General features: G+C 42.8%; 2 protein-coding genes across 3 annotated transcripts in view; one reads left to right on the top strand and one right to left on the bottom strand.

Moving 5' to 3' along the window:
* The first annotated feature begins 2,146 nt into the window (after positions 1–2,146).
* On the top strand, positions 2,147–21,007 carry LOC115774865 (calmodulin-regulated spectrin-associated protein 3-like). Of its 2 annotated transcripts, none has more exons than XM_030722367.1 (18): positions 2,147–2,338; positions 6,485–6,762; positions 7,213–7,353; positions 9,171–9,257; positions 9,448–9,483; positions 10,998–11,136; positions 11,461–11,600; positions 11,910–12,003; positions 12,109–12,160; positions 12,503–12,564; positions 12,676–12,706; positions 12,883–15,388; positions 15,479–15,600; positions 15,722–16,020; positions 16,095–16,194; positions 19,023–19,132; positions 19,249–19,367; positions 19,526–21,007. In XM_030722367.1, exons 1-18 carry the CDS (start codon positions 2,203–2,205, stop codon positions 19,853–19,855), a joined length of 4,782 nt encoding a protein of 1,593 aa, XP_030578227.1. In that variant the 5' UTR covers positions 2,147–2,202; the 3' UTR covers positions 19,856–21,007. The 2 variants fall into 2 exon arrangements, with proteins under 2 accessions (XP_030578227.1, XP_030578295.1); XM_030722435.1 differs by having other exon boundaries at positions 15,722–16,008.
* A 1,763-nt stretch (positions 21,008–22,770) lies between these two features.
* The window catches only part of soul5l (heme-binding protein soul5, like), a 7,379-nt gene continuing 3,833 nt past the window's right edge, over positions 22,771–26,316 (bottom strand). The window contains exons 6-7 of the mRNA XM_030736748.1: positions 25,778–25,941; positions 22,771–25,554 (exon numbers count right to left, since the gene is read on the bottom strand). Of these exons, the coding sequence (XP_030592608.1) occupies positions 25,062–25,554; positions 25,778–25,941 (657 nt within the window). The 3' untranslated portion in view covers positions 22,771–25,061. The remainder of the gene's footprint in view (positions 25,555–25,777; positions 25,942–26,316) is intronic.

Here is a 26,316-nt window from a genome sequence, read left to right on the forward strand (position 1 = left end):
TCAGCCCGACTAAAGGGCGTCTCAGACCAGCGCCAGCTGAACACTGCGCGCGCGCGCGCGCGCACGCACGCACACACACACACACACACACACACACACACACACACACACACACACACACACACACACACACACCAGCCGCATCCTCTCAACATTTACTGTGTTCATGTGTGCAGATCACTTATTCATGGACTTATAAAATACAAGACTTCTATGACATAACTTATGACTGTCTTGGGGACAGGAGGAGGGGAGGTGAAGGAGCGCAGGGGCGCCTAATCAGCGCCTCTGTTATTGATCATGTCATATGCACAGCTGTTAAATACAGAAAATGCAACTACAGAAATATTTTCCCACATCGTTTTGGCGCCCCCCTCTTGTGCGGCGCCCCTATGCATTGCATATAGTGCATACCCCCTTTTTGCGCCACTGGATGTGACGTGTATGTATATGGCAGTTTATTAATATTGGAGTGCTGATTACAGTCCAGCTTTTGCATTTACTTCAACAACAGCTGTCTCACGAGCGCTCCAGTGTGACAGACGGTTTGACCTGGGATGAGAACGCGGCTCGCTGAAACAGAAGATAACTCGCCCACTCTCATTCATTCTCTCTTCCTCATCTCTGTCTTCAATCTCATTACTCAGAGTTACTCTGGTTCATTTTAGCCAGCTTCCTGATGCGGTTTGCAGCTTTCTGAGTACGACATGTGTTCGCACAAGAGGCGGCTCCTGCAGTTTCTTACATGCTGCAAGAGCATCATGAAGCACTTAAGTTTAAATTGTTTCCTTTTCTTTTCTTTTGCTTTTTGGATGCTGCAAAAGAAAAGCTTTTCCTTTGTGTTTTGCATGTTAAGAGTTAAGATGTGCAGCAGTTTGACTTTTTGATTAACACATTGCAGATGTTTTGTCTGGGGTGGCCTGGTTTCCTGTTTACTGAATTTTTCTAACACTGACACTGATATGTTAGAGTGGTTCATGTCACTAAAATGCTTTGGTTGTTTCATTGAATTCCCATTGAATTCACTTCATTGAGTGCTAAACTGGCAGATGTCAAACTCAGTCACAGAATGTGACAAAATTGTAAACACAGTCTAGGTTGCGGGCCAAACTGGATTAACATTTACTGAACAGCCTAAAACTGAAAATATTTTAATCAGCGATATGAATTTGAATGGCCAGAATACAGCAACCTTTTCCTCAACATATTCAATAAAATGTAAAATTATATTTTTCTTCAAAAACAACATCAGGAAAAATGAGAATATTGCAAATGTTTCAGGTTAAAAACTGTGATCAGCAAAAAGTCCAGAAACAAGAAACAAGATATTTAGTTTTCTCTCTTGTTCCATTTCTTACTTTCTTACATGAACTGACAGATTTCCTCAGGCAGCTCATCGCAGCTCTGTGTCAGTTTAACACCTGTGCTCTAACCTATTGATTGATAAATCATTTGTGGCTGATATTTGTTAAAATAAAACTTGTTGAAATTGTTGTTGCTGAAATAAAACTTCTAATGTATTTATTGTTTGTTCCTCATTCCACTTATTATATAACTTAGAAAACCTTGGCGTTTCAGTACCCTCACAGCATCTACATGAACATATGGATAGTTTATGGCAAAAGCCATAACGCCTGTCTGCTCAACCAAAATCTCACGCAATACGTTCATGTGACTTACAGTGTGAAGTTGATGCCTTGCTCAAGGGCGCCGCCGTGTGGAGGAAGGGGGGGGGCTGTTACTGACGTCTCCTCCTGGGCTACAGGCTGTAAGCTGGCGTCAGTTAATTCCTCAAATATGGTTTCCTGTAAAGGAGGGGAGGTTTATCAGCTCTGTTTGTGCTGCTGCAGCGAATATGAACGATTTGAGGAAGATCTCCTCTGTGGCATCCCCATTGGCTGATATATGACGTTTACGGGGGCGTGGAGGGGTTGATGGCACAAGTGACATTTATTCTTCACAGAACTGATTTTAAAAATCTGTCACAATCCTACAGCTTTCTATTTTCAACCTTTTCGTTTTGATAACTATTGTTTTTATCATTATTCATTTGTTTGGCTTCAGTCCACACGGCAGGATCCTCCTCTGTTTCTCCTCCTCCGCCTCCTCCTCCATCCCTCCTCCTCCTCTTCTTCACATTTCCCCGGTACTGCTGCTGCTGCTGCTGCTCCCTCCGCGTCCTCGGTGCGGCACACCGCAGCCATGGTGGACTCTCCCAGCGAGATGAAGAAGACCTTCTCGGTGCCGGAGATCAAACCGCTGGATCAGTACGACTTCAGTCGAGCCAAGATCTGCGCCAGCGTCCGGTGGCTGCTGTCGAAATCCTACGGCTCTGCAGGTAGACTCCATCCTTTACCCACCACCGAGGCGCCGCTTGGGTGGGGCGCTTAATAATTTATCCTGCTATATATGCAGTTCCGAGTTAGTCTTGCCCCGTTATTTGGCTTGAGGGGAAAGCCCCAGCTTCCTTCTGCCCATCATCCATCATGACCAACCTCTGCCCTGATGCTCATGATGTTAACCTGCGCGTGCGTCTCCTGCGCGTGCGGCTTTAACAGCGCGTGTAGGATATCATATTAGTGATTTTCCAGACAGTTATTTGACGTGAATATGAGGCTTGTCAGAAGGAATCTCCTCAGTGCTGCGTGATGCGTGGAGGAACTGGAGGCTGTCAGCGCTGCAGTACAACAAAGCCTTTGTCAGAGCCGGGCTCCGTCAGGCCCGCGGAGAGATTTTTTAACAGAGAAAATATGTTTATTCATTCATTTGTTTATTTATTAATTTGCTCGATTTCAATAAACACGAGTCTGGTTTGGAAAGTGTATATAAAGCTCGTGCGTGGGCCTGCAGTAAATGGGTCAAGACCGCATAATATTTGTGTCAGTGTTACGCACGCACGGTGTGTTCTAACGCGTGCCGTGGCACTACGGTGAAGGTGACACAGTGGAGCTTATAAGACAATGGATTACTTTCATGCACCGTATGCAGTCATTTTCTTAAGAAGTTTAGAATATTTCCGGCAGAAGTGCAAACCTTGTACTTGTACTAGTAGGCCAAAAATGTAGAGGATTCCTTAGTGATCCAAGCAGGCGCAGTAGTATGCTGTGCAGACATAAGAACAGCAACGCCTGCACATTTTAGTGCAGTTCAGTTTCATCTACGTGAGGCAAACACCTTTAACGAAAATCACAGTGTTTAGATTTTGGTGACACTGTGGGAGAAATGCTAAGTCAGCGTTGATCTTTGTACACTTTCTGCCAGCGTTGTATCGGATGACATCATAACACAAGGTTGGGGCTGCAATCAGCAGTTTTGTCATCTAGTTACCAAATTGCTCACTTCATCAGACCAACCGTTCAAAATCCAATTCATTTGAATTTGCAGCAATTTAGTGTTACCCGCTACCTGGTATTGCTCTGTTTCTAGTATTTTGGCCACCTCCAGCTTCTTGGTAGCACAACAAATGACGCGGCCCAGTCACGCATAATCTGCATGTAGGCAGGTTCAGACTCTGCTGACTAACACAGTGATGTCAGATAGAAGACTAACGCTGCAATAGTGAAGTTGCATAGCTCCTCTTTATGCAATAATGCATGCTATCTGCTGTAGTAATAGCTTTAGACAGAATTTCATGTCACATTTGCGTCTGGCCTCCCCGTCAGTGCAGGACATGAGAGAGGAGGAGAGATGAGCTGTAAGCCTCTCAGCAGGGACGCTTCATTGTTATCTGTCAACTGGAAAATGCCCACTGGGTGCATCATAGAATTTTTAATGGAGGCCCCAAAGAAAATAGCACTAATAAAGCTGCACATGGGATTCATTCACCAATCCCACTCCTGACGCTGAGGAGCTTTATTCAGCCTGACACGGCCAAAGAGTGGACAGTCCCACAGAAAGATAAATGATATTTTTTTCCCAAGTCAAGTTAGGTAATATATTTCACATGTAAAGATAAAATGATGACTTGTTCACTCAGATAAATTAGAATTCATTTGAACTGATGAACTATTTCCCCTCGAGATGCTCAGTCAATTTTTTTAAGTTTACATCTTACATATTCTCATTTTCACTTTTCTCTGACTGTGTGGAATTTTTGTGTTTGGCCGCATGCGCTTTGACTCTGGAAATCTATGTTGGACATTGTTCATTGTTTTCAGAATGATTAGCAAGTCGATTCGTGGGGAAAATAATCAATATTTGCTTCCCTAAACATGTTTCCATGTGTCAAGACACTGTGTAGCTCCACAGCCCTGTTTGTGTTGCTTCCAGATACGTGTTATGTTAAATGATTACGATGTTAAATGCTTTAGCTGCTTCCTGCTCTGCAGTCCAGTCTCATTGCCTCAGCCGTGATTGGGACAAATGGCCGCTTTCCATTTCCACCGTTTCCATAGTGACCACAGTCCCATTTCCTCTCAGCTCTGCAGAGTCTAAAAGGCGAGAGGGTTCAACCCCAAAAACAGTGTGTGTCACACTGCATTGCAGTGTGTGCTCAGCATAATAGATTTTCTTGTCAAATCTTTTGTCTCTTCTCTTCAGAGAAACAGGCCAGAGGATAGGAAGGAGGAGTTACAGTTACATAAGGAAGCCTTACAACCGTGGCGAGTAGTTGTAGCCCTCATTGTGGGTCACACTCAGATGTGTGTGGACGGATAAAGAAGTGAAGAAGAAGAAAGTAATGGCAAAGACTTAAAGAGCTCAGGGATTGACTGCAGAGTAAAAGGAAGGGATGAGGGCTCTGATAGCTCCTTCAAGTCTACTCCAATTTTAAGAATCATGACAATTTGGTATATGGGTCAGTCAGGGAATTGTGTGTTTTTGTGATCACAGTGTGTATGTGTCTACGAACTGACCCACTCCTAGTGGTCTGAGATTCTGAGATGACTTAACCACACACACACACACACACACACACACACACACACACACACACACACACACACACACACACACACACACACACACACACACACACACACACACACACACACTCTTGTCTGTGTAACCTAGCTGAGCTGTTCATGCAGATGATGATGATATTATTCTCTCCTGCAGTCAGAGACTGTCGCTCACTGTCACATATTTCCATTGTGGGAATATGCCTTCAATGTCTTCCATAAGTTATTTATATTTCTTGACTAGAACAGATTATATCAACAGCCTGTGTGGCTGCTGCAGCCTTTTCTACACTCGGTAATATCTTCAAAAAGCATTTCTCTGCATCAGAGTTCCAACTGCCAGTTTGTACATTTCCCGGAGGACACTATAGGAAAGCTCAGTCTTTTTTCATCATATTTCTATCTGCTCATGTGTACCATGTGTACAGCTTTAGTATAAAGTGGACAAATTCATATTCTCAATGATCTCAGCCGTACTCTTTCAACCTGCACTGTTCAGTGACCATCCTTTGAATTTATAAGCATACTTGTATCTTTTGCATCTAATAGTTTCTTTATTAGTTTGTAAATAGTTTGTATCTTTAGCTATAAAAGGCCATGAACTCATTTATCATTGCAATTATTTAGACTATGTGTATTATTGAATTCTTTATAGTAATTTGTATATGTGTACATATAAATTTTGCTTTGTATTTTCTTTGATATTGGTTTATGCAGGTTATTTAGTTAGTTAGACAAAGATTTTCTGGATGAGAGATGTGAAGGAGAGCATGCAGGCAGGGTGGAGTGTCAGGGTGATCTGTGACAGAAGGATAGCAGCAAGAGTGAAAGGTTTACAAGATGGTAGTGAGACCTGCTGTGATTGTGTGGTTTGGAGCGATCAGGCTGGACAAGATTAGAAATGAATACATCAGAGGGACAGCTCAGGTTGAGCGGTTTGGAGACAAAGTTAGAGAGATGAGGCTGAGATGTTTTGGAGATGTACAGAGGAGGTATAGCGGATATGGATATATAGAACAAAGGACGTTGAAGATAGAGCTGCCAGGTAGGAGGAAAAGAGGAAGACCACTGAAAAGGTAGTGAAGTAGGACATGCAGAGGGAGATGGAGGCAAATGATCCACTGTGGTGACCCCTAAAGAGAGCAGCCAAAAGAAGAAGATGATCATATTAGTGACAGTATCCTAATATTCACTAATTAGTACTAAGATTATAGACTCTCAGTACTCCACACTCATCATATAAATGCTTCTTGGGAACCCCGTAGTGCAGTGGCATGCAGTGACTTTTACAGAAAGGCATGTAAAATGAATCAAGTAAAAACAAACCATGGCTGAGAAACCTGTGACTTAAATGACTTAAAGATAATGTTGGCTTGCCAGTTGGTGCTAGCATGGATGAATTAGGATCACCAAAGTTAGTAATAGATTCTCAGGAAACCATAAATTTCCAGAATTCCGTGACTATCAGATTAAGCTATCCGTACAAATTCTATTCCTGCAGATAATTGTTTGGAGATGGTGAACCCACCAACAGTCGCACCACAGGCACAGCCAAAACCTCACCGAGCATGTCCTTTCTTTTTCAGAAAATGTTCCGGTGGAGTTGCGGGATCCGCTTTATAAGGACCAGTATGAACAAGAGCACCTTAAGCCTGCTGTCTCCAAGCTGCTTCTCTCCCCAGAGATCTACTGCAGAGCTCAGGCACTGCTGGCCCAGGCACACGGAGTCTCTCAGACAGCATCGCAGGGGTCCCCAGCTGACAACTCTGCCCTTCTACAGTTCGTCATTAAGAAAGGCTTCGCTCCAAAGGTCCAGGATGCAGATGTCACCGAGGAGGACCTTAGCAGCACCCCTATTAAGTCGGTGCGTGTGTGTGTGTGGTTGGGTACTTGTACTGTACTGCATTTTCTATTTTAAATTCAGCCTAAAAGTGGTAAAAACACTTCCATCTCAGGTTAGCGTGTGAATAGCCTGTTAAATAAAATAAGAAAATCTTTTGGAGGCAAAATTTACACGAGTTTCCAGTGTAAGAGTGCATCAGCTACAGGATGGAAAAGAGGAAGGATGAACAATAAGCAGGGAAGGCAGTAGGAAACTAAAGAAGGAAGGATAGGAGGAGAGAAGCAAATCTAAATAAAAGTATTATATGTATTGTTTCTATAGAAACATGCTCTCAATGTCAGATATTAAAACAAATATTTTCATCTAAAATGTAAAAGTAGAGCCACCCAATATAAAACTGCATAACTTCAACTGTTCCATATTTCATTCTCAATCAAACCACGTAATCCTTCTTGTCCCTGATTGGTGCAGAAAGCCCACCTCGCCCTCATTGACTCGCTCATGGCACTGGCTGCCAAAGAGACGGTGGGCCAGGTGAAGATGGCGGTGGAGGCAGAGCAGATGGGTGTCGGGGCTCCATGGGAGAATGCACTGCTCTTCTGGGTCAACAGGGTGAGAACACAACAACAGCATTTTATCCTGTTCTCAGCAGATTCAACTTCTGTCTCAGTTCATGTTTTTTTATGATTTTAAGTCTTAGATTCAATGATACACATCATCACTGACAGTTTTAGAACCAGAGCACTCTGCTGTAAGCCCCTCAGTCTGGTTAAATCACGTAGCTGAGAATTAAGCCGATGCTGAAGTACCACAAACTGCAGTGCCTCCAATGGCAACTTGAGGCTGGCTCCAGAAGCTAATCAATCCCCATAGACTCCCATGTTAAAAATAAACATGATTACAGCCTGATACAGAAGAAGTGTTGGTCTCTTATAGCAGGGAATACTTTTTTTTTTATAACTCACCCCTTCAAATTGTATTAAGACTTAATAGGACTTGAAGTTATGCAAAATCATGTGACTAATCTGAGTGATGGACAGGTGTTGACAGTAGACAGTGTAAAAGATGGACACAACTACCAGGATCATACTCACTGGTTTCTAAAATCTAATTTTGAAGCCTCGAGATGAGCATTACCGCCATGGCAGAATGGTGTTTTGATACTGATGTGATAGGAGGTGTGGATCTGACTGGAAAACCACACAGTTAGATTGACAAGTCAGATAATGATTGATTTATGCAGAAGGATAGCAGTTATGCTTAGATAACTGGATAATTGTCCCTTCTGAGACATGGAATGACCAAATCTTGAAAATTGGACGGACTGGTGACCTGTCCAGTGTGTACCCCACCTCTCACCCAATAACTGTGTTTACTGAGGTCACATAGATTTCTCTGGGACCAGAGGTCTTTTTGCAACAACAGCTATTGCCCCCTGATAGCCATTAAATACAATGCAGGTGTAAGGCACGGTGGTTGTCGTGGTTGTGTATTCCCCAACTGGTTGGCAAGTGGTTGCTGAAGGTTGATGACAGCTGCAAGATGAAATTGGGTCACAAAGAGGTATGCGTGGCTGCACCGAAAACCTCCTCACAACAGTGTGACAGTGTGACACAAACCAGAAATGGAGAATGGAGAATGTTTGCCGAAGGTACTGCTTTTACTTTGAAGGCACATGTTCTCTGTTTTGGGTTTGTGTCACACTTTTTCAGGTTTTATTGCCAGTCAGGTATTAGTTTCTGTGCATAATGCAAGCAGCGATCTACTAGCAACCAAAGCAATCACAAAGAAGTTTTTGGTGCAGCACCCTCTTTGTGACCAATTTTACCTAGAGACTGCCAGCAACCTCTGAACCAGTCGCTAACCAGTCAGGAAATACCCATTTATCCCTCCCCACTGGTGGCTGCCAGATGGTTGCCAACTGGTCTCTAGGTCTTTGTGACTGGGGCCTAATTTGAATCACTGAACTGAATGTCTTGACCCGGTTTGTTGCTGTGATGAAGCTGTGCTACTAAAAACATATTTTCAATAACATAAAACCATATGAAAAGCAAATCTTGGACCTGACAGTAACAAATAATATATAAATTATTTGATTTCACTTATATTATTCTTTATATTCACATACTGGGTAACCATATATATGAATTCAGGTAATATTTGTTTCCATCTTCATACTAAAGAAAATCATCAGCTGCAATAAGGCTGAAGCTAGAAATAAGTTGATTTTTTTTTTTTTTTACATTTTTTTAGTAGTGTAGTGTGTAAAATGTAAAGTTTTTTTAATGCCTTGTTATAAAAAACAAAGATTTATTTAAAAGATAAGGCTAAAAGATAAAGTTTTTTTTTTAATTTCTTGTAATAAGACACTGTAACAAACAAAACAAAAGATTAGTTCTGCTGTAATAATGTTTGTCTTATGTTTGCAGTTGAACCAAAAGTTAAGAGAAAGCACAGAAGAAGAAGAACCCCCCAAGTCACAGAACTGTACAGACTTGCAGCCTGTTCAGGAAACGGTAAAATACCTCCAACAAACACACACACGCACACACATGCATGCACACACACTCACAAATACTCACATGCTTGACGTTTTGTTTTAAAGCATATGTGTCTCATTGCTATGTTGCTGCAGCTTCACTGACCTTGCCTTCCTTCTCTGTTTTCTCCCCCCGGTTTGTCTCTGTCATCCGTGATCCCTGGCAGTGTCAGTCCACCCGTTGGTACTGGAAACTAGTCCCTGTAAGTGTACTCGTCTCTTCTCTGTTTTCCTCTCTGTCTGTCCATCTGCTATGGCTGACATTATTGTGCCTGCTGGAAATGCCCACACATACCTTTTTATCTGTCCCCTCATGAAAAGTGTTGGTTAGATACTTTGAATATCTGCTGACCAATTAGATGCCTGATTATGTCCTGTAGCTCCTTATTATTATCAACTGATAATGTTTTGGACAGTTGGGTGTTTCTGACATTGTTACATTCAGTCATCGGTTTCATCTCAAAATGGCCAGATTTTTAGAGGTGAGGTGGAGAAGGAGTTGTTGGAGAAGAAGGAGGCGAGGGAGGTGAAGTGACTTTTATTAAATGGTGATTAAAAGACATCTGTGCCCCCTTTGTTTGTCCCCTTCTGCTTCTCCTCCTCCTCCTCCTCCATCGCTCTGTCCTCTCCCCCCTGAGCAGACTTTTTTGGTGTGGCGGTTCCCATGATGAGCAGTCCCCTTGTCATTTATGCTTGTTTCCCTCTCTCTGCCATCCCCCATCCAGCATGCTATCGCTTTTTGTTTGAAGGAGTCGGGGAATAAGCCACCAGTGGTAACGTATAACACCTCGCTCTTCTCTCACCCTCACCCACCTCGCCTCCCGTACCATCGCACTTGACTGACTGACTGACAAACCGACCAATCGCCACACCTCACCCACCACGCTGTCGACCGGTGACTGACCGAATGACTGACTGCAAGCTAATCACCACTCCAACCCCGAGGCTGGATGGATCAGTTAAAACTCATTAGCCTTTAACACAATTTATCCATAGTTGTTGTGTGTTGCAAAGCCTTGTTATAGGAGGCCTAGTGAGACTGTGTGCTACGCTTTGATACAGAATGTGTCGTCCTTCAACAAGGCTGTGGAACAGGCAGCACAAGTTCCAGATGTTGCAGCATTTGCCTTGTTTTTGGGTGTGTTTTATCTCATGTGGACGTCAAAGACTGATGCAGCATCTGAGCTGCAAGATTCACTTTATTTTTGTCATGTAATTAAAGCCGTTTCATGACCAGAAGTGAAGGCTCACAGTGTCATCAGTGCCCATTATCGCTGCATGGACACCGGAACAGAACAAACATCCTCCCTTTCACTTCTTTATTTCTTTCTTTCTTTTTGCAATGTCCTTTTTAACTGTTGCACTGCACCTTCTGGTTGGCGTGTCTATATGTGTACAAATGTTTATTGATTGAGGCGTTGTTGGTCTTGTGCTTGGTTTTCTTCTCTTTGCAATTTTTTCCTGGAGTTTGGCTGGCTTCACACTTTGAGTCAATGCTTTTGTTTCTTGTCTGATGGGAAAACAATGCTGGCTGGATTTTTTATTTCCTTTGCTACTTCAGAGTCTATTTGAGTCCCCTTAAAAACAACTTGTATTTGTGCATAACCCCTTTTTTCTGCCCATCTTCTCTTAGTCTTACTTATTTTTTTTCTTCTTGCAAAACTTCTTTTTCCCTCCATGTCAATTTCCTCCTCCTTCCCTCTCTTTTCTTATCTAGATCCGCTATAGGAAGGACAAAGTGCAGTCTAAGTTGACTCCCACTTTCCCTCTGGTTTCTGCGGTCAAAGATCTGTCTAATGGCTGCGCAATAGCTGCTGTGCTGCACTATTACTGCCCCAGCTTGCTGCCTCTAGAGGGTACACATGAACTCAGACACTAACACACATGTGTAGATGTGCGTAGATGTGCACATAGGATGATGAAATATTTATATTTGGTTGATGTGCGCTTCTGAATATACATCTTAAGCGATAGCCCGATCACTTAAAAGACGATTTCCAGTAAATGTTGCATCTTAAATAAAAGCATTTCTTGGAACTTTTGGTACTTCTCTGCTCATGGAGCTACAGAAGTTTAAAAAATATCTTTTACTATGACATCTGAAGTAAAGCAAATATATTTAATGTGTTCTTTTTGACAAACATCTACAAGCAGTATTTTCCATTGTCTTCTTCTTCCAGATGTGTGTCTGAAGGATACCATGTCAGTAGCTGACTCTCTCTACAACCTGCAGCTGATCAAAGAGTTTTGTGAGAGCAGCTTGCAGAGCTGCTGCCCCCTCGCTGTGGAGGACCTACTCTACGCTCCACCGACCCTGCATGTAAGCATCGTGCTCTCTGTTGTTAGTTAACAAAGTAACTTTCATGCTCCAAATTTCAAGCAAGCTGTATGGGTGTTTACTCATGTGCTTTAAAAAAGAAATAATTAGGCATACTTAATTCTTTCTATGCACTGAAAAAATGTCTGTAGTCTGAAATTATATATAGTATATGACAACACAAGCAAGCGTTTATCTTATAGTTATCTTATAGCTACTTTCACCGTCTTTGGCGTGATGTTAAACCAAAGAATTCATTATGATGCCTCCATGATGTGTCCATATGTTAAGCTAAAATGCTCTTTCCCTCAGCTGAACATCATGAGCTTCATAGCAGAGCTGCTGGAGTGGTTTGAGATTAAGAAACCGGATTTTGTCCAGCCCATTCAACCCATTGACCTCACAGGTTTGTGACTTCACCATATTAATAAGAACATTTTGTTGCAGTATACGGACTTTGTGCATGTTTCACATGGTAACTGAATGCCACATTGATTTTTGTACCTTTCAGATGTCTCAGGGTTGCCAGACTGTATTAGTCCTGTCACTGGCAACAGCAACAGGTACCAGCATATCCACGCATACAAGTACATACACAAAACGTGCTTAGAAAAAAACAAAAAAACAAACCCACACACAACAACAAAACAACGGTCTGATAAGGAATCTGTCACTAAATCCAAAATGCTACAGGATAGGAAATAACACTGAATCAAATTTAAATCAACCTGAATACAGTCAAAAAGGACCTGGTCAAGCCAAGGGGAAGAAAAATCCTGATGTTCACCTCAGTCAGACCTGAAATCAAAATTGCGGGACAAGCACACACAAACCGCAGGGGAGTCAAACACACAGCCCACAGGCCAAAACCGGCTGTATTGAGTAACCATATTGTCCTCTTTCAGTGGTTCTCCTTCCTTTGTCTTCAAACAACCCTTTATGCCCATCTCCTCTCCAGTGTCACCAGGTAGGAATTACTGGCGATAGTGCACGTGTTATATTCATTACTATTTTGCATTTTTGTTCAATTAACCATTTTGACTTTTATAGACTTATCTGCATGCACTTTTCTTTGCAGAAAACAAAAGTTGGACAAAGAAACAAATCAGGTAGATACCCTTAAACCCTCCATGTGGTTTCTATCGTAGATGTTGTGTTGCACTCATATTTTTATCTTAATTTTTAAAATCTTCTTACTTTGGCTTCTGTGGACTCTGCTTTTCCATACTCATTGGTACAACCCATCCATTTATCCATCCTTCCATTGTCACCCACCTTTCTGCAGTCGTCCTTTGTCAGCAGTGACTTTCAGCATCCCATTTGGCCTGGACAGTGATGTTGACATTGTCATGGGAAACCCAATAGATTCTGTCTTTCGCTCCGTCAGCACCGACAGCCTCGGCACTGCCATCCCTGCAATGACCTCACCGATGACATCAGCAGGAATGACCCGTGTCCCGTACAGCCCTCCAGAGGACCTCAGCCACCTGGTAAGCGCTTCGGCCCCATCGCAGCATTCTTCCTGGGGCCCGTATGCACACACAGCACCAATGGGAGAACTACCGACCATTGAGGAGGCGATGCAGGTGGTCCATAGACCCGGCAGCAAAGATCAGAAGAAGGGAAGGGTGGCTGAGAAAGGTGGGAAAGGAGCTTTGGCAGGCAGGCCAGAGCCCAGGTTACGTCCTGAAGGAGCTCCGGCAGGTTTTTTCCTGCACTCCCCTGAAGAAGGTAATTCCCAGCTCAGCACCTCTGCACCTTGTCGCGCTGGACTCCTCTACCGGCCAATTGGAGGAGAAGTGAGTGATAATGAAAGGCAAGGAAGGAGAGAGAGTAGGGAGAGGTCAGGACGGAGTTCTGATATGTCACGCGATGACGACTCTGTACTGCGAGACGGCAGTGTCGACTCTTCTGAAGCATCGGATGATATGCCTAGAAATGCCCCTGGTAATATTCGACCCAGTAACGGTCGTCAGGGAAACCACAGCACCAACAACAGTCCACGCATGACAAGCTTTGCTGAGCGACGAGACAACCGAAGAAGGCACCCTGCTGTTACTGGGGAAGAGTCACCTTCTGCTCCGACTCCAACAACCCCAGCAACTCCACACACACCCTCCACCCCAGCAGGTGCGCCAGGCCGCCAGGACAGCCCAGGTCCCAGAGGTCTCGAGCCTGGCTCTGAGGCCTGGGAGCTGGGAGTTCGTCTTGAGGAAAAACGCAAAAGCATCGAAGCCCAAAAAAGACGTATCGAAGCTATTTTTGCCAAACACAGGCAGCGGCTTGGAAAAACTGCTTTCCTTCAACTGAAAAGGGAGCAAGGAGAAGGAGGAGGTGAGGCTGCCGATGATAATCTGACCCTTGATGAGCGCCTCACTCGCATGGAGGAACAACTAAAACAGGAGGAGGAGAAAGAAAAGAAAGATGGAGAAAAGGAGAAAGAGAAGCCGTCCGTTTCCAATCCTCCACGGTTGGAGAAGCAGGTCACCTTCTCTATTGAAAGTAAGAAAGGAACAGAGAAAGAAAAAAGAGCAGAGAAAGAAAAAGGAGCAGAGAAAGAAAAAGGAGCAGAGAAAGAAAAAGGAGCGGAGAAAGCGGGGGAAGCCGTTTTAGTGGAATACAACGAAGTGGTGCAGAAACTCAGTGAGGCTCTGCAGTCGCTGCAGAAGGATATGCAGAAACTTACTGAACAACAACAGCAACTCATGAGCAACCAAAGACCCAGAAACACGCCCAAAACAACTTCAAAATCAACACCTAGAAGTAATACCAAAACACCACCCAAAACCCCTCCTCACACTCCAACCAAAACACCACCAAGAACCCCGACAAAAACCCCTACCAGGACCACGAGTAAAGCCTGGGTGATTCCTGCTGGTTCCAATCCTCCCTCTGCTTCTTCCCCATCACGGCGGTCTCATCTTCTTTCCTCTTCGACCTCTCCAAAAATGATTATGTCTTCCTCCTGTCCAGCTCCTCGCACTAAGATTCACTCCACTCCTCGTAGCCCCAAACACCACCCACGTACCCAACATCAGCCCCACCCACGGCCTTCTGAACTCAAGTTCCCTCCACTCAATCGTGTCTTGACACCAACCCAGACTGTAGACACACTCCCCCACCTGCGGCGTGTGTCACCCAGCAAGTGTCAGGTACAGACCACTTCTTCCTTCCGTATTGGTGGGCCCCGGACTCCTCAGGAGTTTCCTCAGTCTACCCAGCAGCCACAAGTTGGGGAGAGCGCCTCGGACACAGGGTCGAGTGAGACACCCACCCAGTTTAGCCTGGAGTTGGAGCAGGAGGACGCAGAGTCCATTGCAGGGTTGCCACAGCCCAGGCAAGGTCGCACAAGAGCTGCTGGAGGGAGCAGCTCTGGTGCTCCTTCTGAGTGCTCATTTGAAAGTGAGACTTTGTCTATGTCTGCTGCATACACCACAGCAGGTGAAGGAGGAGGAGCTGGAGGTGCAGGGAAGCAATGCAGCCTGATTGAAGTGTCATTATCATCCCTTGGTGGACCAGAAGGGGGGAGTGATGAACCAACTGATGAGGGGCAGGAGTTCTCCTCAGATTCTATGAGCGACCACACAGAGTCCGCTATGGAACCTGCAAGACAACTTGCTGCCGAACCCTTAGATCCTATAGAGCAACTAAATCTGGCAACAGAAGGCAAGGATTTGCCAGAAAAAGACACTGAATTAAAAGGTGATCATGCAAGACATGCAGAGATGTTGGAACCAGCTGGAGATCAGAATGAAGTGGAGGCCAAAGGAGGCATTGGATTTTTCTTCAAGGTGAGTGTTTGCAAAAGAGAATATAGAAGAAATAGTGTGTTTTGCATGCACATAAGTTTGGTGAGCCATTGTGTGCTTCTGTGTTTGTAGGAGGAGGTGCACAGTGAAGGAGAGATGGCCCAGCGTAGAGCGGTGCTGTTAGAAAGACAGCAGAAGAGAACTGATGAGATAAAGAAGAGGAGACAATGGAATGAGCAAGAAAGAGAAATCAGGTAATAAAGCTATAAATTTACCAAAGCAACGATATAAAGTAAATGCCTACAGAGTTACTTTTATCCACACTTTGAGTTGCACAGCTGTAAAAGTAACCTAATTTTTCTTGGTTGGGTTCAGACTGGCATCCTCAGAAAAAAGAGTAGCATCACCTTCCAGTACACCTCCTGCAGCCACAACCTCACCTTCCCCCACACCTCCGGCTACTCCAGCACGGCGTGGAGATTTTACACGGGGGGAGTACGCACGGCGGCAGCAGCTCAGGCTCATGGAGGACTTGGACAAAGTGCTCAAGCAAAAATCAACTAATCAAGGACGAACTTCCACTAAGAAAACCCGCTCCCGGCCTCGCAGCATGACCAGGGAGGAAACGCAGCTATCTCTGAGTCCCGCCAAGGGAACAACCGGTAAAGCCAAAAGTAAATAAAAGTGGTCAACAACTTTGGGATGTTTTAATTAATTATTTTAATGACTAAACCTTTTGTTTCCCCAGGTACTAAGTTGGCCAGAGTCTATTCTCACTCCTCACTCAACTTAGCAGCCACAGATGAATCTGGAAACAATGGTAGTGACCCCGCAAAGAAACCCCACAGGTACACTGCTGCATTGTTAAGCCACAGTTATAGCATATTTTAAGAAATGACAGCACTGCTCAGTTGGCCAGGTGTTTGGGTGGTCTGAGTGACGTATCTGAATTTTAGTCCAGATGTAGGAATTTTTGGCAAAGATGCATCAAATATGTCCTTTTTCATTTCACTTTGTCTGTGCTAACATATCACATCCATGTCTCCAACAGGTTACTTCATGACAGGTAAAATTAATGACCAAATTATTCAGCAATTAATGCTAAAATGCTAAGGTTATCATATCCTATATTTCCAAAAGTATTCACTCACCCATCCAAATCACTGAATTCAGTTGTTCCAATCACTTTCATGATCACAGGTGTATCAAACCAAGCACATAGGCATGCAGACTGCTTCTACAAGCATTGTGAAAGAATGGGTCGCTCTCAGGAGTTCAGTGAGTTCCAGTGTGGCACCAAGATAGGATGATACCTGTGCAACAGGTCCAGTTGTGAAATTTTCTCACTACTAAATATTCCACAGTCAGCTGTTAGGGGTATTATTACAAAGTGGAAGTGATTCGGAACAACAGCAACTCAGCCATGAAGTGGTAGGTCACGTAAAACCACAGAGTGGGGTCAGTGGATGCTGAGGTGCATAGTGTGCAGAGGTCATCAATTTTCTGCAGAGTCAATTGGTACAGACCTCCAAACTTCATGTGGCCTTCAGATTAGCTCAATAATGTAGAGAACATAGTGTGTATAGAGCTTCATGGAATGGGTTTCCATGGCTGAGCAGCTGCATCCAAGCTTTACATCACCAAGCACAATGCAAAGTGTCGGATGCAGTGGTGTAAAGCACACCGCTGCTGGACTCCAGAGAAGCGGAGATGTGTTCTCAGGACTGATGAATCACACTTCTCCATCTGGCAATCTGGTGGATGAGTCTGGGTTTGGCTTGTCTGACTGCATTGTGCCAAGTGTAAAGTTTGGTAGAGGGGGAGATTATGATGCGGGGTTTTTTTTCAGGAGTTGGGCTCGGCCCCTTAGTTCCAGTGAAAGGAACTCTTAATGCTTCAGCATACCAAAACATTTTGGACAATTTCATGCTCCTGACTTTCTGGGAACAGTTTGGGGATGGCCCCTTCCTGTTCTAACTTTCCTAAACCTTCTGGAAAACCTTCCCAGAAGAAACGGTTATAGCTGCATAGGGTGGGCCGACATCATATTAATACTATGGATTAAGAATGTGATGCCACTCAAGCAGACAAGCGAATACTTTTAGCAACATAGTATATTTCAGTAATGCTATTAGCATGCTAACGTTATCCAAGCTTAGAGGTAAATAATGTTAATGCTAATGTGAAAAATAGTTAGCATGAATGCCAACATCCAAAAGTTGTAAACTTGTACCTCACTATGCTAGTTTACTAGAATTTTTGAATGGTTTTGGATGTGCCACGATATAAAATAGTCAGGACAAAAGACAAAAAGTTGCATATTATGGCTACATGCATCGTTTGGAATTTGTCAATTTGAAGCCCAAATTTGGAGCTTCAAACACTACTTTGATAGACACAGGAGCTTATGGAAAACACAAAGTTGTCTCCACATGCTGTCTTATGTGAGTTTTGTTAATAGGACACATAGTATAATCAATAACAAACACTAAACTTACTAAAATATTAATGACTGCATCTTGCAATCTGAGACAAGTGAGAGAACATCCATGCATCCATGGACACAGGGTTGTCAGGACAGTATTCAGCTTTCAAAAACTATTACTGAAGCAATGAGTTCTCTCTCTCTCTCTCTCTCTCTCTCACACACACACACACACACACACACACACACACACACACACACACACACACACACACACACACACACAGTAAGTGCAAAAATATTAGCATATAGAACATATAGCAATAATCAATAATGTCAGTAGCATCATTCCAGCTTTTGATCAGCACCACAGACAACAACAACCACAGTCAGGACACATTTATCTTAGCTCATGGTATGAACTCACACCGTCTTCTTTAACTGGGCTACTACAAGCCCCAAACAGGTTTAGGAGTATAAAGACAACAGTAATGTCTGTAAGCATGGAACAAAAAAAGAAGCCCATAAACCACAGGTCCTCACAGCCTGACTGGATTGGTCACCGTCACAAACAACCAGACTCTTTTTTTTTTTTGGCCTTGTGGCTTTATTTGATAGTGTTTGTAGTGAAGAGAGACAGAAAAGTTGGAGAGATGGGGGAAGACACGCAGTAAATGGCAAGGTTGGGACTCGAACCTGCACCGCCACACAGTATATGTGGTCGCCCGCTCAACTGCTGAGCCTCCCTGGCGCCCAGCCACAATCTTTTAATAGAATTCCTCATTCAACAATTATTTCTAGTGGACCAGCTTCTACAAATATCACACACATATTACAGTGTAAGTCCATATTTCCAGCATATAAGTGGTAACAATGTTTCAGTCCTTTACAAAAATGCAAATTGCTCATCCATCAGAACTTCATTATTTTTTTGGACAGCACTGCTCAAATCCAAAGTCCTGGTGGTTTACTCATCCTGCTCTCTCTTCTTCCTCTTTTGAGCACCACTTTTTTTTTTTGCTTTAGTTTGCTAAATATAATTTAAAATGCCACTCACCAAAAAAACATTGTTTCATAGTTAACATCAACAAGTTTGACAAGCTCAGGAAGTACATCTGATATATCTCCCAGCATGCCCCTCTGCCGTCAAAACGTTTCAAAAAAGGTGCCTGTGTCAGTCAGTGGAGCGCAAACCTCTGTCAAGTACTGTGATAACATAATGTGATCAAGGCACTACTGGTCTCTCTGCAGGACCCGCCCTGATTCACCTTCAGGATGTCTGACACCAAGCAGACTGACAAATGGAGAGAAGGACTCAGAGAGTGGCTCAAATGGAAATTCACCCGCCCCAGAATACACGGGTACAACCTTAAGAAGTGCTTACGCTATCACTCAGTTCTTGAGTACCTTTAGGCAATGCCCGAGTGTTTTTCCGCTGTAGTTGCTCTGCAAAAACCGGTGTGTTTGTACTTTTCAGGTCCGAAACTCTTCAAGGAACCAAGCTTCAAATCCAATAAATTTATCATTCACAATGCTCTCTCTCGCTGCTGCCTTGCTGGGAAGGTCAATGAATCTCAAAAAACCAAGATCATTGAGGTAGAGCACTCATTTTACTTTCCTTCTAATCAGTCTTGTTCTGAATTCTGTTATTTTTGTAACTGTAGGTTACAACACTGGATTACTTGTATGTGTGAAGACCATACTCACAGATGCAACATATGCTTTACCTTTTATTCATTTTGTTCCAACTTCAGGAGATGGAGAAGAGTCCTGCCAACCACTTCCTCATCCTCTTCCGTGATTCCAGCTGCCAGTTTAGAGGCGTTTACACCATAAACCCCGACACCCAGGAGCTTGTGCGATTGGCTGGGGTGGGCCCACGGACAGTTGGCTCCACTCAGGTGGAATCCATCTACAAATACAGCTCAGACAGGAAACAGTTTAGTGCCATCCCCTCTAAAACCATGGGCATGACTGTGGACGCCTTCACCATCCCTGGCCATCTCTGGCAAGGTGGAGGAGGAGCAGGAGGAGGAGGAAGCAGGAGAGCAAGTGTTACTAAGAAGGCTGTCACTTCCAAGTGAGATCCAGTACATAACACAGAGGCACATCAATGAAGAAAACACTCTAAATACACTGTAATTACAGTCAAAGCTGTAGTGAAACATGAAAAACATACATGCACACAGACAGGCCTATAGCCATGCGTGTGCATAAAAACACCTAACCTCTTTTGCCCTCAGATTTTACTAGAAATAAAAAAACAAATATCAAAGTTATTTGTACTCCCCTTCATGCGCATGAAAATGTCAGCAGCACAACTTTCAGACAAGAGGAACACACTGACACAGAGGTAGGTTCTGTAAATGCTCAAGGATTAGTTACTTTTAAAAAGTTTCATTACATAGATTTTCATTGTTTGGAGTACAAACATAAACTTTTTTTTTTCTCTTTTGAAAGAAAATTGTCGAGTTGTTTCTTGAAAAACATTCACGAAATAAATGATTGCTATCCAGTCCTTCCCTTAAGTAAAACACCAGTTTTATACATAAAGCCAAACAACAGAGAAAATGCCTTCGTGTCAGAGAGTCTGACTTTTATTTTGTACGATTTTAATTCTACCAGGAGCTCTTAGTGGGTGGATAAAAGCACATTTGTTTTGGAAAATGAAAGATAGCCATAGCCATGTGATGCAGACAGCAGAGGTGAACTTTTCTTTTGAACATCTGTAAATGTGTCGGTGGTTTTCAGAGATGATTACCGCAGCATGAATGGTTATTTACTGTATGTGGTATGAGCTTATTTCAAAATAAGATCACAATGGAAACTTGGTGGTTTGATGAAACTATGTTGATGATATGTGAGGTTAAAACAACTTTTGTATACTGGGCTTATAGCATATTGAGAATGACGTGTCATAAACAAGCTTACATCTAGAAGTATCTGGATTGTTGTGCTCTTGGGTAGAGATTGGTACAGATAGCAGGTTTAGTTTAGTCCCAGGCTTTGCCATCTTTGTACTCCCTAATGAATCTTTCATATTTGTGAAACTACCAATAAACTGGAGAGTGTTTTGCTATTGGATCCCACCGACTGCTGTACCTTCAAAAAAATTACAGCACCACTTCCAAAAAAGGTGGGACTTTGCATAAAGTCTAAATAACAAAAACATGCAGTGGCTTGTAAATAATTTAAACCATTTTTACTGAGTACAGTACCATATGAATAATGTTAAAACTGAATAAAAAAAAAATACATATATATATATATATATATATATATATATATATATATATATATATATATATATACCCCCACACTGATTTTGATGTCAGTAATACTTTCAAACAAAGCTGTGACACGGATACGTTTGTCACTGTGTTGCATCACCTCTTCTTTAAATAATGCTCTTTGGACTGTTTAGAAAGCAACATTTTTTCTTGCTTAATGTAGAACTTCAGCTTCTTTCAGGGCCACCGTCTAATTTTTCTGTTTGTTTCATAATGTGACAGGTCTGGACTGCAGGCAGACCAGTTAAGCCACCTGAACTTTTACTATGGAGCTGTGCTCTTGTAATGCACACAGAGTGCTCTTTGACATCGTCTTGCTGAAATAAGCAAGGTCTTCCTTGGAAATGGAAAAATATCTGTAATATATCATTCAGCATTAATGAGGCCTTCACAGATGCATCCCATCTTTTTTGAAATGTGTTGCTAGTTACAATTTTTTTAAATCCCAGATTAAACATTTGATATATTGTGCAATTAGTTATAAGGTTTAAATGAATTAAACACGTGTTCCAACTTTTTTTGGAATATGTTTGTACACCAGATAAAGATACTGTATATAAATAAATCATTAATTAGAAACAATGTTGAACAGGAGTGTCAAAGGCCAGTGGTCCCTTGGCCTTTAATTCTAGCACCCTTTCCTAATGGCACACCACCTTTCACTTCCCCTCAGCTATGCACTTGTAAAGTTTCATGACTGCATCCTGTGTAGTTTTAACACCATGACAAAATCAGTCACATAAGCAAAGTACTCAAAACTGGTTTTATGCACATTTTGTCGTGTTGAAACACACATATACAAACAGTAGCACAAGGTGAAAACAATACCTGCCACGCTCTTGCAGTTGGTAGAAACTCAGTCATATATACACAAGTGCTGACTCAGGGAAATGATTGAACACTGCAAGTGTGAATGTGGCAGACCAATTTCGCTACATGCATGTAGCAAAGAAACAAGAGGACACTCTGTTCATTGTGTTAAAGCGAGAACTTTATGACCTGAGAAGGACGAGTGAATTACTTATTGCTAGTGACCTGTCATATTCAGAGATGGCCAGCAGTGATTTCACTATATGTATCTAATGCATATAATGAACATATTGGCACGCTTTCTGCAGCTGCAGAACCTCCCTCTTGCAGCAAAAATGGAAAATCCCTACAGAATTAATGAATGTTACAGGGCAGTGCAGCAGTGACTGCATTTTTCTGAGGAAAACCAAATGATTAAGCACCAAACCACCTAAAAAGATTCATTAGGGATTCAAAAGGATTCGATAAGGGGAAGTCAGATTGAACTGAAAGCTACTGAAAGCCTCCTCTGCTCCTGGTTGAGTGCACACAGTGAAACTGGTGTTTTTCAAACCAGCATACATGTATGAAATAAACTAGATTAAACTCCACTGATGAAGCTTTTGTCCTTGTTGTTGTTTCTTACACTTACAGCGTGTGAGCGGATCTTATTGAGAGGACAAGTGTTTGAATGTCTCCTTTAGAGCCCAGCTATGCAGTTAGGTTAGTTTCTCCCACTTGTAGTTATTTCCTTCAATTTTATAAGCTGGGGGGTGTGGAGGCTGTTTAAGAGTTTCGGGGGTTACTGTAAAGCTTTATATGCACTGTATGTGAACAAAATTACATAAATTCCTTTACAGACCCCTGCAAGAAAGACTAAGGAAATTAACCTTTTGGTCAGTGAAGTCCAAAACCATCAATAACAAAATGAGTCCAACATGGGGTAATGTATTTTATTGCATCTTCATCAGAACAGAATGTATATATAGTATATATACAGTATGTAGCTCAGAGATGCATCGATAGAGGATGTAATTCCTTAACGTATGTAAGTCTTATTGCATTGATTTGATCAAGTGTGATTCTTTCGAGATCTCTGGAGCAGTTTTACTATAATTAGTTGAAACTGTGGGTCACTTTTAAGCAGACAGTTTGCAAAGCGATGCCACTGCAGGGCTAAAAGCTAAGACAACAGTGCTGCGGAGTGATTTTCAAGGGCAAATAAACCAAGATTTCACACGAGGGCAGAATGGAGTTCTCATTTTCTACACAGTGCTAAACTACATTAAATATAGCTTAGGCAATTTCCATTACAGATAAACACAGTTTTGTTAATTTTCAACATTTCTTACCAAAATGTCTTAGATGCCTGAAAACACTGATTTCCTTCTCCCTAAAACACCCAGAGAGCTAAATACCTATTGACATGAACGTAATGATAGTGACTTTCTTCTTAACTGGTACATTTATCCAGATGTGGCACCAGATATACACTAACTGGCCACTTCATTAGTTACACCTTGTTATTACCAGGTTGGGCTATCTGTTGGTTCAGAACTGTCTTAATTCTTTGCGGCAGAGATTCAGAAAGATGCTGGAAATATTTTGGTCCATACTGACATGATACAGTTGCTGCAGACTGTTGGCTCCACACCCATGATGTGAATCTCCCATTCCACCAGATCTCAGGGTGCTCTATTGGATTAAGATTATGTGGCTGGAGGCCATTTGAGTACAGTGAACTCATTGTCATGTTCAAGAAACCAGTTTAAGATGATTCGGGCTTTGTGACATGGTGTGTTATCCTACGGGAAGCAGCCATCAGAAGATGGGTACACTGTCATCATAAAGGGATGGACATGGTCAGCAACAATGATCAAGTAGGCTGTGGCATCAACAGGGCATAGTTTCTCTTTTTTTCAGACCATTCTCTGTAAAAGCAATCGATAGGTCTGCAGGAAAATTTCAACAGATCAGCAGTTTCAGAAATGCTCAGACCAGCCCGTCTGGCACCAACAACCATGTCACATCCAGTCACTTAAATCACCTTTCGTCCTCATTCTGATACTCAGTTTGATCGCTTTGACCATGCCTATGTGTCATGACTTGCTTCTGAGATGAGTTGCTGTAAACAGGTGTACCTAAAGAAGTGACCAGAGAGTAGAAACCCCCCCTGCTCTACAGCACCCCTAGTGGTGAAAAAACTTTAAAATAACAGAAAATGCAAAATAACTTTTTTGTGAATTTTGGCAGCGAAAGCAATTTTGAACATTTTGAAACATTAATGGAAAAACTAATGGGTAGTTAAAGAGACCAGAGCAGGCAGGGTGGGTCTGTTTGTACTCAGCTGTCTCAATCTGGCTGTACCGTTCTGGTATGAATATTGAAATATGGTCATCTAATCAATTCCTAGAACATACTGGTCAAGGTTATTGTAAAGGAAATGTATTTTTGGTAAATATTTAATTTTATATATTTCGGTTTGGAACTGACAAAACATAAGGCTAGTGTTTTGTCGGCACTCCTGGGCCCACATCCCGGAAAGAAAAGTGAAATTCAAAGTCACAACCTGGAAATTGTTTGGATTAGTAGTTAATGATTGCAAGAAATATGCAGTGAATTTGTAACAACTCATTTATATGTTGCCACACACATCATGAAAGTGACTGATGATGCTAAACAGATGAACTTTCAGACAGTTATGCCTGGGCAGTAAATTTGAAGGACTTCAGCACGAAACTCCACATTAATCTAGTTAAGTCTGACCTGATGTCTTTCATCCCAGCATTTCATCTATCAACTGGACACAGATTTTCACTGAAATCCTTTAAATTGTAGTTAAATGATATCTGTTTCTGCACTCAGCACTACTTCAGTAAACCAACACAGTAACTTTGAATACTGACTTTCTAACTAATACATAGATCTCATTTGAATCTACAATGGAGCTGTTGGATAACATCAGAAGGACAAAGTGGAAATGCACGTGTTTAGTGATACAGGAAGCTGCAGGTGCAAAGCTGCGACAGAACATATGGTTAAACACTTAGTGCCATAAGTAGGGGTATAGTGAGAAAAGGAGGAAGAGAACAGCAGGTCCATCTATCACACACACACATTCATCTTTCTATCACACCTACACTGTTTGCTTTCTATTTAAATTCTATGTAAATATATCTGGAAAAGCTGTTTGAATCGGATCTGACTGCTGCTAATGGGCGTCGTTTGGCTCGACCCCAGGGTCACTGTTGGCTGGTGTGTCCTCAGAGCTGGTAGTCATGCTGTTCGAGAGAGTGGTGCCAGACTGCGGCTCCAGCGAAGGGCTCACAGAGGTGGGATCGGAGGACTTGGTTATCAGGTCCAGCAGGATCTGGGTGGATGATTGGGGATTGCTGAATGTGGCTTGAGTCGGCAGATCAGACGAAGAACTGGGTGGAGTGTTTGATGGGGACAGAGCGGGTGTGTCAGAGGGCAGCTGTGAGGAGGAGGAGTTGGACGTGGTATTTGAGGATGGGTTTGAGGGAGTGAGTGGGGGTGAATCAGAGACGGTGTGCGGGAAAGGCTCAAAGGGAAGGTGTGTAGGCGAGTCGGTGGGAGTCGGACGGGCTGTGTGTGCAGGAGTCGGCTCCCGAGGATCTGAGCACACGGGCTCGTCCTCGGCCATGTACCACACCTCATTGTGCCTGTTCAACAGCTTCAAGGGGCTACATACAAGAAACAAACAAGAGAGATGAACACAAAATTGGCGTGCAAAATTAAAAGAAAGCGTGAAACATTCACTACTTAATTAAGTACAGATCAGACTGTTTCATGAGTGCAAAGCATGGACCAGAACATAAAAGAACTACGTCATGAAATCACTACGACTGATTCCCTAGAAGAAAGCCAGAAAATTAGTGGAGAAAAAAAATGAGACGTGCGTCACACCTGTCATAGCCGACGCCGTAGTGATAGCTGTGGTTGTAGGAAGCTCGAACTCTTGTTAGCTCTTTGGACAGCAGGTGGGCATGAAGCCGGGAGGTGACCGACAGCATCCAGCCTCCGTAACCCCTCACGTAGACGTCCATATCTGGCATCTCAGTGAAATACAGCTGTGCAGTGCACGTAGATGTAAAGTAAGAAAACAGGAAGCTACACGACAGTAAATACAGGTGCAAAATGTGAAGTGGAGGGACACTTAGGGGGCAGTAATTTCATAAACTTATGGGAGAATCAAAAACTTTACAGAAATTTCCTTAAATATAGTTAAAAGGGACCTCTTATACTTGTGTGCAATTCCATATTTTTATTCTTGGACTCAACTAGAGCAGCTTTGCATGATTCACAGTTCAAAATAATCCTTATTCTGGGACTTGGGAGACAACCTCTGCCCTCAAGGAGCTGTTTTAGCTCCACCTCCCTGTAAGCCAACTTTCTTATGATTGGCTGTCCCTTGACAGCAGAAGGTTTGGTGAGTGGAACTTCTG

This window comes from Archocentrus centrarchus, chromosome 1, assembly GCF_007364275.1.
Source record: "Archocentrus centrarchus isolate MPI-CPG fArcCen1 chromosome 1, fArcCen1, whole genome shotgun sequence".
Classification (NCBI taxonomy): domain Eukaryota; kingdom Metazoa; phylum Chordata; class Actinopteri; order Cichliformes; family Cichlidae; genus Archocentrus; species Archocentrus centrarchus.